General features: G+C 42.6%; 1 protein-coding gene across 1 annotated transcript in view; it reads right to left on the minus strand.

Annotated features, from left to right (window-relative positions):
- Positions 1 to 19,392, minus strand: part of LOC132836028 (CD209 antigen-like protein C) — an 84,764-nt gene that overhangs the window by 42,981 nt on the left and 22,391 nt on the right. The window contains exon 3 of the mRNA XM_060855230.1: positions 16,822 to 16,944. Within this exon, the coding sequence (XP_060711213.1) occupies positions 16,822 to 16,944 (123 nt within the window). The remainder of the gene's footprint in view (positions 1 to 16,821; positions 16,945 to 19,392) is intronic.

Raw genomic sequence — 19,392 nt, forward strand, 5'->3', positions numbered from 1 at the left:
AAGTAGCCAGTAATATCAAGGGAGATTAAATTTGAGAGGAAACTAGTCAATAATATAAAGAGAGAATACATCTGAGGTTAAAGTAACCAGTAATATAAAGGACCATTAAATCTGAGGGTAAGCAAGCCAGTAATATAAACGGAGATTAAATCTGAGGGTAAGGTAGTCTGTGATATAAACAGAGGATAAATCAAAGGATAAACTAGCCAGTAATACAAAGGGAGATTACATCTGAGGGTAAAGTAGCCAGTAATATAAAATGAGATTACATCTGAGGTAAAGTAGCCAGTAATACAAAATGAGATTACATCTGAGGTAAAGTAGCCAGTAATACAAAATGAGATTACATCTGAGGTAAAGTAGCCAGTAATATAAAGGGAGTTTAAATCTGAGGGTAAGATAGCCCGTAATATAAAGGGAGATTACACCTGAGGGTAAAGTAGCCAGTAATATAAAGGGAGATTAAATCTGCGGGGAGACGGCCAGTAACATAAAGGGAGACTAAATTACAGGGTAATCTAGCCAGTAACATAAAGGGAGATTAAATCTGTGGTTAAAATACGTAGTAATACGATGGGAGATTCAATCTGAGGATAAAATACCCAGTAGTATAAAGGGAGATTAAATCTGTGGATATGTTTCCCAGTAATATAAAAGAAGATTAAATCTGAGGGTACGCTAACTAGTAATATAATGGGAGATTAAATCTGTGATTAAGATAGGTAGCAATACAATGGGAGACTAAATCTGAGTAAATTGTGATATAAAGGCAGATTAAGTCTGATGGGAGCTAGCCAGTAATATACAGGGATTTTAAATCTGAGGGTAAAATAGCGTGTATTATAAAGGAAGACTAAATCTGAGGGTAAACTAGCCAGTAATATAAAGGAAGATTAAATCTGAGAGTAAACTAGCCAGTAATATAAAGAGAGATTACATCTGAGGTTAAATTAACCAGTAATATAAAGGAAAATTATATCTGAGGGTAAACTAGCCAGTAATATAAAGGCATTAAATCTGATGGTAAGCAAACCAGTAATATAACTGAAGATTCAACCTGAGGGTTAGCTAGCCAGTAATATATATGGAGATTAAATCACGGGGATACTGGCCAGTATCATGAAGGAAGATTACATCTGAGGGCAAGCTAGCCAGTAATATAAAGGGAGGTTAAATCTGAGGGCAAGCTAGCCAGTTTATAAAGAGTGATTAAATCTGCGAGTAAGATAGTGAGTGTTATACAGGAAGATTAAATCTGCGGGGAAGCTAGCCAGTAATATAATGGGAGATACATCTGAGGGATAGGCAGCCAGTAATATAAAAGGTAAACTAGGCAGTAAAAGGAGATTAAATCTGACTGCATATTACCGAGTAACATAAAGAGAGATTAAACCTGAGGGTAAAACATCCAGGAATATAAAAGGAGATTAAATCTGACGGTAAAGTAGCCAGTAATATAATGGGAGATACATCTGAGGGATAGGCAGCAGTAATATAAAGGGTAAACTAGGCAGTAAAAGGAGATTAAATCTGACTGCATATTACCGAGTAACATAAAGAGAGATTAAACCTGAGGGTAAAACATCCAGGAATATAAAGGGAGATTAAATCTGACGGTAAAGTAGCCAGTAATATAATGGGAGATACATCTGAGGGATAGGCAGCAGTAATATAAAGGGTAAACTAGGCAGTAAAAGGAGATTAAATCTGACTGCATATTACCGAGTAACATAAAGAGAGATTAAACCTGAGGGTAAAACGTCAAGGAATATAAAGGGAGATTAAATCTGAGGGTAAGATTCCCAGTAATATAAAGGGAGATTAATTCTGTGGGGAAGCTAGCTAGTAATATGATGACAGATTAAATCTGTGGGGAAGCTAGCCAGTAATGTAGTGGAAGATACACTGGCCAGTAATATTCAGGGTGATTAAATCTGAGTGTAAGGTAGCTAGTAATATAAAGGGAGATTAAATCTGAGGGTAATCTCCCCAGTAATATCAAGGGAAATTAAATCTGAGGGAAAGCTAGCCAGTAATATAAAGGGTGATTACATCTGTGGGTAAAGTTATCAACAATATAAAGGATAATTAAATCTGAGGGTAAGCTTGTCAGTCATTTAAAAGCATCGAATCTGACGGTAAGCAAGCCCAGCATTATTACAGGAGATTAAAGCGGAGGGTAAGATACACAGTAATATAAAGGGAGATTAAATCTGAAGGTAAGATAGGCAGTAATACAACTGGAGTCTACATCTGAGGGTAAACTAGCCTGTGTTATGAAGAGTGATTAAAATCTGAGTGTGAACGAGCCAGTAATATAAAGTGAGTTTTATTCTGAGGGTAAACTGGCCAGTAATATAAACGGAGAGCGCAAGGTAGCCTGTGATATACACAGAGAATAAATCAAAGGATAAACTGGCCAGTATTATAAAGGGAGATTAAATCTGAAGGTTAACTAGCCAATTAATGTGAAGGGAGAATACATCTGAGGGTAAACTAGCCAGTAATATGAAAGAAGTTTAAATCTGAGGGTACGCTAACTAGTAATACAACAGGAGGTTAAATCTGAGAGTAAACTAGCCAGCAGTATAAAGGGAGATTAAAGCTGAGGGTAGACTAGGCAGTAATGTAAAGGGAGGTTAAATCTGAATGCAAGTGAGCATGTAATATAAGGAGAGATTAAATCTGAGGGTAAAACACCCAGGAATATAAAGGGAGTTTAAATCTGAGGGTAAGCTTCCCAGTAATATAAATGGAGATTAATTCTGCGGGGAAGCTAGCGAATAATGTACAAGCAGATTAAATCTGAGGGGTGCCTACCCAGTAAAGTAACAGAAGATAAACTGGCCAGTAATATACAGGGTGATTAAATCTGAGGATAAGATAGCTAGTAATATTATGAGAGATTAAATCTGAGGAGAAGCTAGCCAGTAATATAAAGAGATTACATCTGAGGTTGAAGTAATCAGTTATACAAAGGAAAGTTAAATCTGAGGGTAAACCAGCAGGTAATATAATGGGAGATTAAATCTTTCGTTAAACTAGCCAGTAATATAAAGGAAGAATAAATAAGACGAAGTATTATGACGAAGATTAAATCTGAAGGTAAGCTAGCCAGTAATATAAAGGGATTTTAAATCTGAGGGGAACTAGCGAGTATTACAAAGGAAGATTAAATCTGAGGGTAAGCCAGCCAGTATATAAAGGGTGATACATCTGAGGGTACAGTAGCCAGTATTATAAGGAAAGATTAAATCTGAGGGTAAAATAGCGAGTATTATAAAGGAAGATTAAACCTGAGGGTAAGACAGCCAATAATATAAACACATATTAAATCTGAGAGTAAACTAGCCAGTACTATAAAGGGATATTAAATCTGAGGGTACGCTATCCAGTTATGTTAAGGGAGATTAAATCTAAGGGTAAGATAGGCAATCAAATAAAGGCGATTAGTGGAGGGTTCTGGGTAATCCATGATGGAGGATGGGAAAAATTTCTGGCTGTAACAGCTGCTCCTTTTTTGAAGTATTTTAGATGCTGGAGGTGATTTCCTCGAATTCCAGGAGCAGCAATTTCTGTTTCATATGCTGTTGCATTGCTTTGGAACTTTGGAAAAATAAAAGTCAAAACAACAGCAATTTTAAAAGGGAGAAGAACAAACAAAAGAAACACATGGTGAGGACAGTGCAGGAGGGAGAGAAAACCTGCACAGTTACTGCCTTTGCTGTTTGGAATTCATGTATCGCTGGACATCGGAGTGCATTTGGGAAAATTAACAAAGAGCGAAATTCACAACTAATCTTGGAGGAACTGTTGGGCGAAGTTCACAGCACAGAATCACATAAGTTAATCATTGTTTTAAGTATGACTAATAGTAAGGCTGCAGTAGTGAGTAGAGTGGGTTCTTTCTTGATTTATATGTTTTTGGAAATATGTCTCTTAATTAAATTTAAAATATAAGCCATAACTATTAATTTAACCTGGGGCAGTGTATTGTAGAGGAATAAGACGGTGGTATTTTCTGAGTCTGTAGATTGTGAAGGAGCAAAAATGGCCTTTAGTACAGTGATCTGCCATAAATGCTGTTGAATGTGAATCTTATTAGATTGAATGGATCGGTTGGAGAGACAGTTAGAAGCAATGAGGAATTTGCAACAGCAATAGTATGTGATGGATGGCGGTTATAGGAAGGGGGGAAAGTCTCAGATACATAGATGGGTTAACTCCAGGACGGATAAGAGAGGTAGGCACCTAGTGCAGGAGTCTTTTGTGGATGTACCCATTTCAAACAGTGTTGCTGATTTGGAAATATATGGGGTGATGGATTCTCAGGGGAACATAGCACAAACAGCCAGGTTTCTGGTATTGAGACTGGCTCTAATGCAACGAGGGGTATGTCGGCTTCCAAGAGATCAATTGTGTTAAGGATTCTGTAATCCGAGGTACAGACAGACATTTCTGTGGCCAGCAGCGACAAAGCAGAATGGTGTGTTGCTTCCCTGGTGCCAGGATCAAGGATGTCTCAGAGAGGGTGCAGAATATTCTCACGGGGGAGAGGGGCCAGTAAGAGGTCATTGTTCACATTGGAACTAACGACAGAGGAAGGGAAAAGATTGAGATTCTGAAGGGTGATTGCAGAGAGTTAGGCAGAAATTTTAAAAAGAGCTCCTCGAGAATAGTAATATCTGGATTACTCCCAGTGCGACGAGCTAGTGAGCACAGGAATAGGAGGATAGAGCAGATGAATGCATGGCTGAGGAGATGGTGTATGGGAGAAGGATTCACATTTTTGGATCATCGGAATCTCTTTTGGGGTAGAAGTGGCCTGTACAAGAAGGACGGATTGCACCTAAATTGGAAGGGGACTAATATACTGGCAGATAAATTTGCTAGAACTGCTCAGGAGGATTTAAACTAGTAAGGTGGGGGTGGGACCCAGGGAGATAGTGAGGAAAGAGATCAATCTGAGACTGGTACAGTTGAGAACAGAAGTGAGTCAAACAGTCAGGGCAGGCAAGGACAAGGTAGGACTAATAAATTAAACTGCATTATTTCAATTCAAGGGGCATAACAGAGAAGGCAGATGAACTCAGGGCATGGTTAGGAACATGGGACTGGGATAGCATAGCAATTACAGAAACATGGCTCAGGGATGGGCAGGACTGGCAACTTAATGTTCCAGGACACAAATGCTACAGGAAGGATAGAAAGGGAGGCAAGAGAGGAGGAGGAGTGACATTTTTGATAAGGGATAGCATTACAGCTGTGCTGAGGGAGGATATTCCCGGAAATACATCCAGGGAAGTTATTTGGGTGGAACTAGAAATAAGATAAGGGATGGTCACCTTATTGGGATTGTATTATAGACCCCTTAATAGTCAGAGGGAAATTGAGAAACAAACTTGTAAGGAGATCTCAGCTATCTGTAAGAATAATAGGATGGTTATGGTAGGGGATTTTAACTTTCGAAAACAGAGACTGGGACTGCCATAGTGTTAAGGGTTTAAATGGAGTGGAATTTCTTTAGTGCGTACAAGACAATTTTCTCATTCAGTATGTGGATGTACCTACTAGATAAGGTGCAAAACTTGATTTACTCTTGGGAAATAAGGCAGGGCAGGTGACTGAGGTGTCAGTGGAGAACCACTTTGGGGCCAGCAACCATAATTCTATTCGTTTTAAAATAGTGATGGAAAAGGACAGACCAGATCTAAAAGTTGAAATTCTAAATTGGAGAAAAGCCAATTTTGATGGTATTAGGCAAGACCTTTCGAAAGCTGATTGGGGGCAGATGTTCACAGGTAAAGGGCCGGAAAATGGGAAACCTTCAAAAATGAGATAACAAGAATCCAGAGAAAGTATATTCCTGTTAGGGTGAAAGGGAAGGCTGGTAGGTATAGGGAATGCTGGATGACTAAAGAAATTGAGGGTTTGGTTAGGAAAAAGAAGGAAGCATATGTAAGATAGAGACAGGATACATGAGTGAATCCTTAGAAGAGTATAAAGGAAGTAGGAGTATACTTAAGAGGGAAATCAGGAGGGCAAAAAGGGTACATGAGATTGCTTTGGCAAATAGAACTAAGGAGAATCCAAAGGGTTTTTACAAATACATTAAGGACAAAAGGGTAAGTAGAGAGAGACTAGGGCCCCTCAAAGATCAGCAAGGTGCAGAAAATGGGGAAGATACTAAATGAATATTTTGAATCAGTATTTACTGTGGAAAAGGGATATGGAAGGTATAGACTCTAGGGAAATAGATAGGAGAAAGCGAGGACTGCAGATGCTGGAGAATCAGAGCTGAAAAATGTGTTGCTGGAAAAGCGCAACAGGTCAGGCAGCATCCAAGGAGCAGTAGAATCGACGTTTTGGGCATAAGCCCTTCTTCATGAATGAGGAAGGTGTGCCAAGCAGGCTAAGATAAAAGGTAGGGAGGAGGGACTTGGGGGAGGGGCGTTGGGAATGCGATAGGTGGAAGGAGGTTAAGGTGAGGGTGATAGGCCGGAGAAGGGGTGGGGACGGAGAGGTCGGGAAAAAGATTGCAGGTCAAGAAGGCAGTGTTGAGTCTGATGGTTGGGACTGAGATAAGGTGGAGGGAGGGTAAATGAGAAAGCTGGAGAAATCTGCATTCATCCCTTGTGGTTGGAGGGTTCCTAGGCGGAAGATGAGACGCTCTTCCTCCAGGTATCGTGTTGCCATGGTCTGGCGATGGAGGAGTTCAAGGACCTGCATGTCCTTAGTGGAGTGGGAGGGGGAGTTAAAGTGTTCAGCCATGGTGTGGTTGGGTTGGTTGGTCCGGGTGTCCCAGAGGTGTTCTCTGAAACGGTCCGCAAGTAGGCGGCCTGTCTCCCCAATGTAGAGGAGGCCACATCGGGTGCAGTGGATGCAGCAAATGATGTGTGTGGAGGTGCAGGTGAATTTGTGATGGATATGGAAGGATCCGTTGGCCTTGGAGGGAAGTGAGGGGAGAGGTGTGGGCGCAAGTTTTGTATTTCTTGCAGTTGCAGGGGAAGGTGCCGGGAGTGGAGGTTGGGTTGGTGGGGCGTGTGGACCTGACGAGGAGTCGCGGCGGGAATGGTCTTTCCGGAACGCTGATAGGGGAGGGGAGGGAAATATATCCTTGGTGGTGGGGTCTGTTTGGAGGTGGCGGAAATGACAAAGGATGATACGATGTATCTGGAGGTTGGTGGGGTGGTAGGTGAGGACCAGTTGTGGACCCTGTCCTGGTGGCGATTGGAGGGGCAGGGTTCAAGGGCAGAGGAGGGGGAAGTGGAGGAGATGCGGTGGAGAGCATCGTCAACCACGTCTGAGGAGAAATTGCGGTCTTTCAAGAAGGAGGCCATCTCGGTTGTTCGGTATTGGAATTGGTCCTCCTGGGAGCACATGCGGTGGAAGCGAAGGAATTGGAAATATGGGATGGCGTTTTTACAGGGGGCAGGGTGGGAGGAGGTGTAGTCTAGGTAGCTGTGGGAGTTCGGTTGAAGTAAATGACCGGGTTGAGTCAGTCGCCCGAGATAGAAATGGAGAGGTCTAGGAAGGGGAGGGAGGAGTCTGAGACGGTCCAGGTAAATTTAAGGTTGGAGTGAAAGGTGTTAGTAAAGTGGATGAACTGTTCAACCTCCTCGTGGGAGCACGAGGTAGCGCCAATACAGTCATCAATGTAGCGGAGGAAATGGTGGGGGGTGGTACCAGTGTAGCTGCGGAAGATGGACTGTTCCACATATCCGACAAATAGGCAGGCATAGTAAGGTGCTCGACAAGGTTCCCCATGGAAGACTGATTAGCAAGGTTAGATCTCATGGAATACAGTGAGAACTAGCCATTTGGATACAGAACTAGCTCAAAGGTAGGAGACAGAGGGTGGTGGTGGAGGGTTGCTTTTCAGACTGGAGGACTGACCAGTGGAGTGCCACAAGGATCGGTGCTGGGTCCTCTACTTTTTGTTATTTATATAAATGATTTGGATGCGAGCATAAGAGGTACAGTTAGTAAGTTTGCAAATGATACCAAAATTGGAGGTTTAGTGGGCACTGAAGAGGGATACCTCAGATCTGGACTAGATGGGCCAATGGGCTGAGAAGTGGCAGATGGAGTTTAATTCAGATAAATGCGAGGTGATGCATTTTGGGAAAGTAAATCTTAGCAGGACTTATACACTTAATGGTAAGGTCCTAGGGAGTGTTGCTGAACAAAGAGACCTTGGAGTGAAGTTCATAGCTCCTTGAAAGTGGAATTGCAGGTAGATAGGATAGTGAAGAAGGCGTTTGGTATGCTTTCTTTTATTGGTCAGAGTATTGAGTACAGGAGTTGGGAGGTCATGTTGTGGCTGTACAGGACATTGGTTAGTCCACTGGTTAGTGCGTGCAATTCTGGTCTCCTTCCTATCGGAAAGATGTTGTGAAACTTGAAAGTGTTCAGAAAAGATTTACAAGGATGTTGCCAGGGTTGGAGGATTTAAGCTATAGGGAGAGGCTGAACAGACTGGGGCTGTTTTCCCTGGAGCATCGGAGGCTGAGGGGTGACCTTATAGAGGTTTACATAATTGAGGGGCATGGATAGGGTAAATAGGCAAAGTCTTTTCCCTGTGGTCAGGGACTTCAGAACTAGAGGGCATAGGTTTAGGGTGAGAGGGGAAAGATATAAAAGAGACCTAAGGGGCAACTTTACACACAGAGGTGGTATGGGTATGGAATGAGCTGCCAGAGGAAGTGGTCGAGGGTGGTACAATTGCAACATTTAAGAGGCATTTGGATGGGTATATGAATAGGAAGGGTTTGGAGGGATATGGGCCGGGTGCTGATAGGTGGGATTAGTTTTGATTGGGATATCTGGACGGGTTGGACCGAAGGGTCTGTTTCCATGCTGAACATTTCTATGACTCTATGATATTAAATCTGAGGGAAATATATTGAGTATTATAAAGGAAGATTAAATCTGTGGGTAAACTTGCCAGTAATATAAAGGGAGATTAAATCTGAGGGTAGGCTAACCAGTAATATAATGAAAGATTACATTTTAGGGTAATCTAGCTAGTAATATAAACGGAAATTAAATTGGAGGGTAAAGTAGACAGTAATATAAAAGGACATTAAATCTGAAAGGAAACCAGCCAGTGTTATAATGGGAGGATAAATCTGTGGGTAATCTAGCCTGTAATATAAATGGAGATTAAATCTGAGAGGAAGCTCAGATTACATACAAAGGGAGATTACATCTGTGACTAAAGTAACCAGTAATATAAAGGAAAATTAAATCTGCAGGTCAGCTAACTAGCCATATAAAGAGAGATTAAATCTGTGGGTAAACTAGCCACTAATATAAAGAGAGACTCCATCTTAGGGTAAACTGGCCAGTAATATAAAAGGAGACTAAATCTGAGGGTACGCCAGCCAGTGATATAAAAGGAGATTAAATCTGAGGGTAAACTAACCAGCAATATCATGGAAGCTTAAATCTGAGTGTATGCTAGCCAGTAATATAAAGGAAAACAGTCAGAGCTTCTTTGGACTTTCTGAACGGTAAAAGTTGACATTGGAGTGACTGGAAAAAATGATGCTGGAGAGACTATTGGGGATCAAATAAATTGCTGAAGAACTGAATAATTACTTTGCATCAGTCTTTACGATGAAATTCATGGTAATATCCCAAAAATTCAAGAAAGCGAGGGTTCAGACCTGGGTATGGTGGCCATCATCAAGGAAAAGGTGCTGGAATCAATCAGTTTGACCAAATGGACTACACTCCTGAGTTCTAAGGGAGGTAGCTGAAGAGATGGTGGATGCATTAGTGGTGATTTTTCCGACATTGCTAGTTTCAGGGAGAGAACAGAGGACTGGAAAATCGCTAACGTGTTTAAAAAGCAAAAGATGGAAGATTACAGACTGATTAACCTAACATTGGTCGTGGGTAAGATCCTGGGATCCATTGTGAAGGTTTCTGAATACTGGGAAGTGTGTGGTAAAATAGGGCAAAGTCAGTGTGGCTTCATCAAGGGGAGCTCATGCTTGACAAATCTACTAGAATTCTTTTGAGGAAGTAACGAGCTGGTTAGATCAATGAGAGCCAATGGATGTTATCTACCTGGACTTCTAGAAGGCCTTTGACAAGGTGCCGCACAGCATCTACTGAGTAAACTAAGAGCCCATGGTGTTGGAGGCAAGGTGCTAACATGGATAGACGCTTGGCTGTCTGGCAGAAAGCAGACAGTGGGCATAAAAGGGTCCTTCTCAGGATGACAGCCGGTGACAAGAGGTATTCTGCAAGACTCAATGTTGAGACCACAACTTTACACTTTATACAGTAAAGATCTAGATGAAGGAACTGAGGGCATTCTCACTAGGTTTGCAGATGACTCAAAGATAGATAGAGGGACAGGGAGCATTGAGGAGGCAAGGAGGTTGCAGAAGGATATGGGCAGGTTCAGAGATTGGGCAAAGAAGTGGCAGAGTACAATGTGGGAAAATGTGAGATTATGCACTTTGGTGAATAATAGAGGCATGGACTATTTTCTAAATGAGGAGAAAATTCAGAAATCTGAAGTGCAAAGAGACTTGGAAGTTCACGTCCAGGCTTCTCTTGAGGTAAACTTGCAGGTTGAGTTAGTACTTAGGAAGGCAAATGCAATGTTGGCATTTACTTTGAGAGCACCAGAATATAAAAGCATGAATCTACTTCTGGGGCTCTGTAAAGCTCTGGTCAGACCACGTTTGGAGCATTGTGTGCAGTTTTATATCTCAGGAAGGATATTCTGGCCCTGGAGCGTGTTCAGAGAATGTTCACGAGAATGGTCCCAGGAATGAAAAGTTTGAGGACCCTGGGTTTATACTGGATGGAGGTTAGAAGGATGCAGGAGGCTCTAATTGAAACTTAGAAAATACTGAATGGCCTGGACAGAGTAGATGTTGGGAAGATGTTTCCTTTGGTAGAAAAGACTAAGACTCAGGGGCATATCCTGAGAGGAAAGGGAAAACCTTTTAGAATGAAGATAAGGAGAAACTTCACCCAGAGAGTGGTGAATCTATGGAATTAACTGCCCCAGAAGGCTGTGGAGGCCAGGTCATTGAGTATATTTAAGACAGAGAGAGATAGTTTCTTGAGTATCAAGGGGATCAAAGGTTACAGGGAGAAAGTGGGAGAATGGAATTGAGAAATTTATCAACCATGGTTGAATGGCGGAGCAGACTTGATGGGCTGAATGGCCTAATTTCTGCTCCTATGTCTTAGAGTCTTATTGTCTTAATTGTTCACATTTAGTCATATCCCTCTAAACCCTTCCTATCCATGTACCTATCCAAATGTTTGTTAAATGTTGTTACTGTACCTGCCTCAACCACTTTCTCTGGCAGCCCAGTCTATACACACAACTCACTGTGTGAAGACATTGCCCCTCATGTCCTTCTTAAATCTTTCTGCCTCACTTTAACTCTATGCACTCTAGTTTTCAATTCCCTATCCCTGGAAAAAAATGACTATATACATCAATCCTACTTGTGCCGCTCCTGATGTTATACACTTCAATAAGGTCATCCTTCATTCTCCTACAGTCCAAGGAATAAACATCTATCCTGGCCAACCTTTCCTGATAACTCAGGCCTATGAGCTCCTTGCAACATCCTTGTAAATCTTCAAAGTGGACCACAACCACTGGATGTTTACCCTCCCACTCCAAGTTTCTCTGCAGCCCAGATGAGATATCCCGAAACCAAGCACCAGGCAGACAACTGGAACTAGCTGAATGGTCAGCATGGACCAGTTGGGCCGAAGGGTCTGTTTCTAGCTGTATTACTCTATGAGGAAGAATTTCTTCCATCAGAGAGTTGTGAACCTGTGGAATTCTCTCCCACAGGAAGTTGGACACATACAGCTATAGGATCATCTCCTGAAAGCAATCGATAATTGCCTGTCACTCACTGCCCCATACATTATTACAATTCCTATTCAATGTAAAACATAGTAACTTTTCACTTCGTCAAAGTGCTCGGAGAACTGAGATAGGCTGCAACCTCCATTTTGTTTGCTATGGTGAGTTTATTGGAGACAGCCCACTGAGATTTCCCTTCTATCATCCCAAATGTTCTTTATTAACTAATGTCCTTTTACTTTGGGGTGTCCCTCACATCCAATGCTAGTGTTACCTTATCACACACCACCCCAGCCACCCAGCAGCTATGTCCCAGAAGATGAACACCCCTTTGGGCCTGGGCCATTGTTAAAAGCTCTCTGTGTACCTCAATAAGCAGTGTCAGTCTGGAACTGCCCTGCACAGTACCTGGCATTTGCCCTGGCCATGGTGGACAGGTGGTAATAGGTGCCCCACTTTGGGGGCAGGGACCTGAAGGTCCTAACAGAGGACTCCCCCCCCACCCCCCTTCGGATCTGCAATGGAGGCCATGACTCCAGAACCAGGAATAAAGCCAGAAATGACATGCTAACCCCAGCAGACCCAGACACATAAACAGCAAAGTAGGACAGAACTCCAGCACTTCGCCGGAGGCTCACTGATGAAGTTACCGAGAATGGTGATGAAATGTCTAAAAACAAACCTACTAGCTCAGTAAGCAAACCTACAACCTCATCCACAACCTGAGCTACAAGCCTTCTCGAGTGGAAGTTATATGAGCTTGGTAACTATGGCTGGAAGGGTAAAGCACACAAAAGCAAGGCAAGGGAATGCAAGGCAGTGATGCTGGTCATATCCAGGTCGGCTCAGACTGAGTGAGCACTAAGACAGTGAGTGAAAAGCCTCGTTGTGCAGCCTGGCCCAGTGAACCCTGAATATGCAGTGTCTTTGTTGGAACATTACACTGAGAGCTTCCAGTACAGCTGGAGATGCACAAGTATCCTGTCTTAGAGGTTGGCACATATCAGATACCAATGTCCATTTGAAGTTGGCTGTACCTGGCTGGTACCCATGAAGATGTTTGTGCCCGTTGTCCAACATGGAGATTCTCCAGATCAGTGGAGAACAAAATGAACCAGGTTACCGCTCTGCTTTCCTTGTTGAGATTTCTCAATATCCAATTGGTTTGGCTTGTTTGGTAAGACAGGAAGTGGAATAATAATGAGGCATGTTTGGCTGTCAACACGGCATACTCACCTTTACTGGGCAACTCCCCACTGCCTAGCGTGAGAGTACTTCATATGCCAGATCATTCCTTAGTGGAACAGCTTCTTCAAATTAATACCAACTCCCTGCCTCCTATCCTGCGTCAGTCATCAAAAGCATGAAAGATGGTGTGAGATGGTCTGAATGTTGAGAGGGGCTTCATCAGTCAGATTCTGCCAATAGGCTCCATAGCCTCCTTTTCCACATTACAGGGAGAGGTGGGGGAGTGAGGAGAATGTAGAGAGAATGATGACAAAGGGTAGGAGAGAGGCAGGAGGTATTAATTTGTATAAGGGAATAGTCTGCTGCATGGATTGGTTCCAGACGCTGTTTCTTTTAAGAGGGAACTTTAACAAAGGCAGTACAGGGCTATGGAAGAACAGCAGAGCAGTGGCCTACTTCCATTGCTCTGGGGTTTTTATTGAGCCTAGACTCTCTCTGGCTCTGTAATCTCCTCTAGTTCTCAGCCCTCTGAGGTAGCTGTACTTCTCCAATTCTGACTTCAAGGCCATTCTCAATCTCAATCTCTTCAGCGTCAGTTACACTGCCTTCAGCTGTCAAAGCCTTAACCTGGAGAATTTCCTTCCTAGTTCTCCACGTCCCCCTCTGTCGTTGAGACATTGCATCAAACGCAGAGCAAGTGATTTCTTATACATCCTAACCGTTCCTGATATGACTCAGTGTTACATTTTCAGCTCCTGTAAAGTGTCTTGGATATTACTCCTCTTGCTCATCTGTAATCCTTTCCTTCCTCTGAAAATGGCTTCACATTTCTTTGCTTTGATTTCCATCTGGTCCAGGATATTTATTTTCACAGTATGCTTGGAGCATTCTCACATTTCTCCTTCAGTGTTTTCTCTTCTCGGAGGAACTTGTCAGCACTTCCAGGAGATCAGATCGAGGCAAGATGTTCCAATCTGCAGCATTCTGCTCAGCCTCACCAACTCTATGATGGATGCTGCCATTATACACACTGGAAGCATGAATACTGAATATCATTTAATTGGATAAAGATTGCAGAAAGCTGCAGAACAAAGGGATTTACAAGTCCTTGTCCATGAATCACATGAAGCTAGAATCCAAGTTCTCAGGTAGTAGGGAAATTAAATGGAATGTCAGTCTTTATTTAGAGTCATAGAGTCATAGAGATGTCCTGCATGGAAACAGACCCTTTGGTCCAACCCGTCCACGCCGACCAGACATCATAACCCAATCCAATCCCACCTGCCAGCACCTGGCCCATATCCCTCCAAACCCTTCCTATTCATATACCAATCCAAATGCCTCTTAAATGTTGCAATTGTACCAGCCTCCACCACATCCTCTGGTAGCTCATCCCATACACGTACCACCCTCTGTATGAAAATGTTGCCCCTTTTATATCTCTCCCTTCTCACCCTAAACCTATGCCATCGGGTTCTGGACTCCCCGACTCCAGGGAAAAGACTTTGCCTATTTACCCCATCCACGCCCCTCATAATTTTGTAAACCTCTATAAGGTCACCCCTCAGCCTCCGACGCTCCAGGGAAAACAGGCCCAGCCTGTTCAGCCTCTCCCTGTAGCTCAGATCCTCCAAGCCTGGCAACATCCTTATAAATCTTTTCTGAACCCTTTCAAGTTTCACAACATCTTTCCGATAGGAAAGAGAACAGAATTGCATGCAATATTCCAATAGTGGCCTAACCAATGTCCTGTACAGCCGCAACATGACCTCCATAGTCTTGTACTCAATACTCTGACCAATTAAGGAAAGCATACCAAACGCCTTCTTCACTATCCTATCTACCTGTGACTCCACTTTCAAGGAGCTATGAACCTGCACTCCAAGGTCTCTTTGTTCAGCAATACTCCCTAGGACCTTACCATTAAGTATATAAGTCCTGCTAAGATTTGCTTTCCCAAAATGCATCACCTCGCATTTATCTGAATTAAATTCCATCTGCCTCTTTTCAGCCCATTGGCCCATCTGGTCCAGATCCTGTTGTAATCTGAAGTAACCCTCTTCACTGTTCACTGCAACTCCAACTTTGGTGTCATCTGCAAACTTACTAACTGTACCTCTTATGCTCACATCCAAATCATTTATGTAAATGACAAACAGTAGACAGCCCAGCACCAATCCTTGTGGCACTCCACTGGTCACAGTCCTCCAGTCTGAAAAGCAACCCTCCACCACCACCCTCTGTCTAAGCAGAGAGGTTTTGCTCCGGCGCTAGTCACACCACAGCTGGAAAACTGTGAACAGTTGTGGCCCCTTACCTGTATAAAAATATACTGGCACAGGGGGCGGTCCAGAAAATGTTCATCTTGGAAACAGAGAGTCCATTTTATGAGATTGAGTACGTTAGGCCTGTACTTATTTGATTACAGAAGAATAATAGGCGATCTTATTTTAACACATGAGCTACTTAATGGCCTTGACAGGATAGATGTGGAAGGGTTGGTGATTTGCCCTTGTGGGAGAATCTAGGATCAGAGGTACATTATGTTAGAATAAAGGAATACCCATTTAAGAACAAGATGGGGAGTAATTTTTCTCCTGGAGGGTTATGACTCGCAGATGGCTGTTGAAGCCGGGTTGTTAACTACATTCAAGGCTAAGAAACTCAGCTTTTTAATCAGGGAAATCAAGAGTTATGGGGGAAATGCAGGAAAGTGAAGTTGAGGGTTATCAGATTCATGATGACTGAATGATAGAGCAGACTCGGTGAACTGAATGATCTCCTTCTGTTCCTCCATCTTGTGGTCCTACAACATCTCTGGAGTAGGACCTGATGAGGAAGGAAAAGTAATCCCCACACGGGCACATGCTGCTATCAGTGATTCCTCCTTCCATTCTCAATATCAGGTGAAAGCAACTAGAGTTCAATCAGACAAGCTGCAGAATCAGGAAATACTGCAATAGAATGAGCATGTCACTGGGGTGCTCCCATTACTGATACAGACATCACCTCCTCCAAATGTCAGCCCAATTACCTCTCTGACTGGTGAGTGATCCTCATGACATGGCATTAGGAACTGATCTTGACAATGTTGAGTTCTCTGGGATTTTTCATCAAGTGGGTTTGGTGTGTGTGGGATGTGGAAATGCTGTTGAAATTGGGAAGCCAGACCTAATCTAACAATTTCCATGGGAAATCTTAGGCAGTGAGTGCACTGCCGTCACTCACTATTACAGCAATGTTTCGGAAGACTTCACAGTTTGAGATCAGGTCACCAACTTTCTGATGCTAAGCAGTGGAAGCAGCAATTGAGGGGTTCAGTCCATCTCACCAAGATCTCACAATAAATACTCAGTATTCTGTAACTGGACAGATGGCTTCAGAAAATGAACAGTTGAGCTGCTCAGAAAGCTGCTGCCATTGTTGAGATCCTCTGAGATGATGTGCTCTGGGTTTGGAGTCCGTGTGGGCTGTGTCAATGACTTCTCTTCCTACAGGGGACACGCTGCCCATGAGGAGACAAGGCAGCAAATGGGCCACTGACTGAGGAGAGGCACAGGTGATGGCAAGGCAATGGGCGAGGTGCAGTGCTTTGAGTGGAGTCCATATCCCAAGTTTCCTTTCACCATTATCACCCAGGCTCATTTCACTGCTACATTATTAATATGTTAAATTAAGCACAATTTAAAATTATATTTGTCAATTGTCATTGGAGTATTCATACAGCACTAACCCTAACCCTACCATGACACAGTTTAAAATGACATAACACTTACAGAGTATCACTGCAGTGATAAGCATCACCACGGACAGCAGGATGGAGACACCCAGGAGAATGTAGATAACAAGAGGTGACCATTTTCCTTGGACAGACTCTGTTGATTGAACACCTCCATGATCTGTAAAGTGGAAGAGAAGGTCATCACTGAAAGAATCAGAGGAGCCCACTTTGTGAACATGAGTACAAACCCTTTCTCGTTTGGTGCTGGAGTAGAGATATTAGATCGACTGTCTCACTCTGATGAAATAACGTAAAATGATTCATGGAGAATGTTCTGTAATTCACTAAACTGCCAGATAAATTCACACTTTGGGTTAAGTGTGCAATTCCTATAGGGATCCTGTGAGTAACATACATTTCTCCCGAATGCTTACTGTAATAAATTACATGCAACTTCATGTCTTACTGAGCCTTTTCAGAGGTAAGGATCAGTCACACTGTTCCAGTTTGAATTCTCATGCAGACCGGAGGAGACATGGCTCATTAATGTGCCATTCCTTTCTCCATGCAAACCCTTCTTGCATTTTTCTCAGGAGAACATCATTAAAGTGTTTCCCTGTTTGCTGCGTTCATCCAGTCTCTGCTTGTCTCCCCTGAATTTCTTGGCAGAAGGATTTGTTTCCCACTCCTCCAAGATAGTGCTAGCACAATGTCCTTCCCTTTCCTTGCTTTCAGCTCATTTGGGCCCTGGGTATCAATAGTAGCTAGTCCTCCCTCTCTGATACTCTCAGAGGTGATGACAATGTCAGTATCTGGGTCCATAACAATGAGTGCCACATTGTTTGATCCTGTTTGTGTATCAGCAGGTTTATTTTCAATGGGTTTCCCCATCAGTACCCAAGTATGCAACAATTCTTCAGAATCTGAAAACAGTAAACCATCATGTTTGTGTAAATGCTATACTCAAGGGAGTCAAGGAAATGGAATATGTGCATTTTGGACATAGTTAATTTAAGCTGACCATGGAAAGTTTGTGATATGTTGTGAAAGAAAATGTGAGGAATTTGAATCAAGGAGGAACATTGGGATTACCTTCTGGCCTTGGCAATGGTCATTAGCTCAGTGACAATGTTCAAATGATTTGTGTGTGCACATGCAGAGTAATTGTATCTCATTTACACTCTACAGTTCCAAAGTCAATCTGTTCTCAATTGTTAATTACCCATTCCCAGCCAAACACTAGAGCATGGCTTATGTACACCTCAAGCCTGATTGATTCTTTTCTTTTTTCTTTTCTTTAATGTGTTGAACTTATTTGCTTGTTTGACTTTATTTTCTGTTTTGCTTATGATTTGTACAGATCTTCCTAATAATGGCAGTTTTTCTGTTCCAGAACCTGGCCAACAGGTTAATATCCTTTTGAATTAACTCATTGACTTGTTATGATACCATCAGCGATCTCTGAGCGTAAGGTTAAAGGGCACTGAGTACCCTGACATTTTCCAAGATTTAGATTTAGATTTAGGACTTCTTCATTCAAAAGTACAGTTTCCCACAATCCACTGAAGAAAAATCACTTGAACACTTTCTGTAAAATGGTCAGTTTTTTGATTTGGTCTTGCAGCATGTAATATTACATCTCACTAACAACAAGACCAATAGTGTTTGTGTTGTCTGCTTGGCCCTTAATCGTGCTATTACATTCGAGCCTAATATGTTGAGATGTCAATGTAAGAGATGTAGTGTTTAACCTGGAAGGGTCCCCAATGCAGACAGCCTTCCACGAACAAAACGATTGCTCCTGTAACCTTGGCTCCTGCTGTTAAGTCAACTTTGACTCAACAAACCTCTGAGCAATGTGAGCATCATGCAGCATCTATATTTCTCTGCTCCTCCCTATAAAAACAAAAGGATGTTATTGTTCTGCTGGGCAGTGAAAGCTGACCCTGGTTTTACTGCCCTGGTGGTAGTTTACTCATCACAATGTCTTTGTTATTACACTGTTACCACGGCCTGATATTACTGTTCAAAGTTTGTGAGAAGATTTGTAGCTCGGGTGCTCGTTGTTGTAGTTGTGTTTGCCGAGCTCGGAATTTGTGTTGCAGACGTTTCGTCCCCTGTCTAGGTAACATCCTCAGTGCTTGAGAGCCTCCTGTGAAGCGCTTCTGTGATCTTTCCTCCAGAATTTGTAGTGATTTGTATCTGCCACTTTGTTAGTCCTTGTTCTAATTCAATATTTCAGCCAGGGATTCGGCTCAAATATAAATCCCTGCCTTCTAGCAAACCGAATACCATCTGACTCGCTTAGGGATGTGTGATGAATCCACGATCTACAATCTACTTCTGATTTCCCTCTGACCAACATATGAATTATTAATACACTCAGAATTTGAATGAAGTCTGCATTTTCTTCCGTCAAGATCTCTCCTAAAACTGCCAAACATTATGTTCTGTAATCTTCTTGTTAATTTATTGCCTATTTCCTTGTTCCTGCAATGCACGTGAAATAAAATAATTGTGCTGTTGCACTTATCACAATGGTTACCTAAGCACATGCTCAGAGGAAATTTGGGCAGATGATCCCTTCTTCAGGAATGGCTCATGCCCGAAACGTCGATTCTCCTGC

The sequence above is a fragment of the Hemiscyllium ocellatum genome, chromosome 45 (genome assembly GCF_020745735.1).
Source record: "Hemiscyllium ocellatum isolate sHemOce1 chromosome 45, sHemOce1.pat.X.cur, whole genome shotgun sequence".
Taxonomy (NCBI): Eukaryota; Metazoa; Chordata; class Chondrichthyes; order Orectolobiformes; family Hemiscylliidae; genus Hemiscyllium; species Hemiscyllium ocellatum.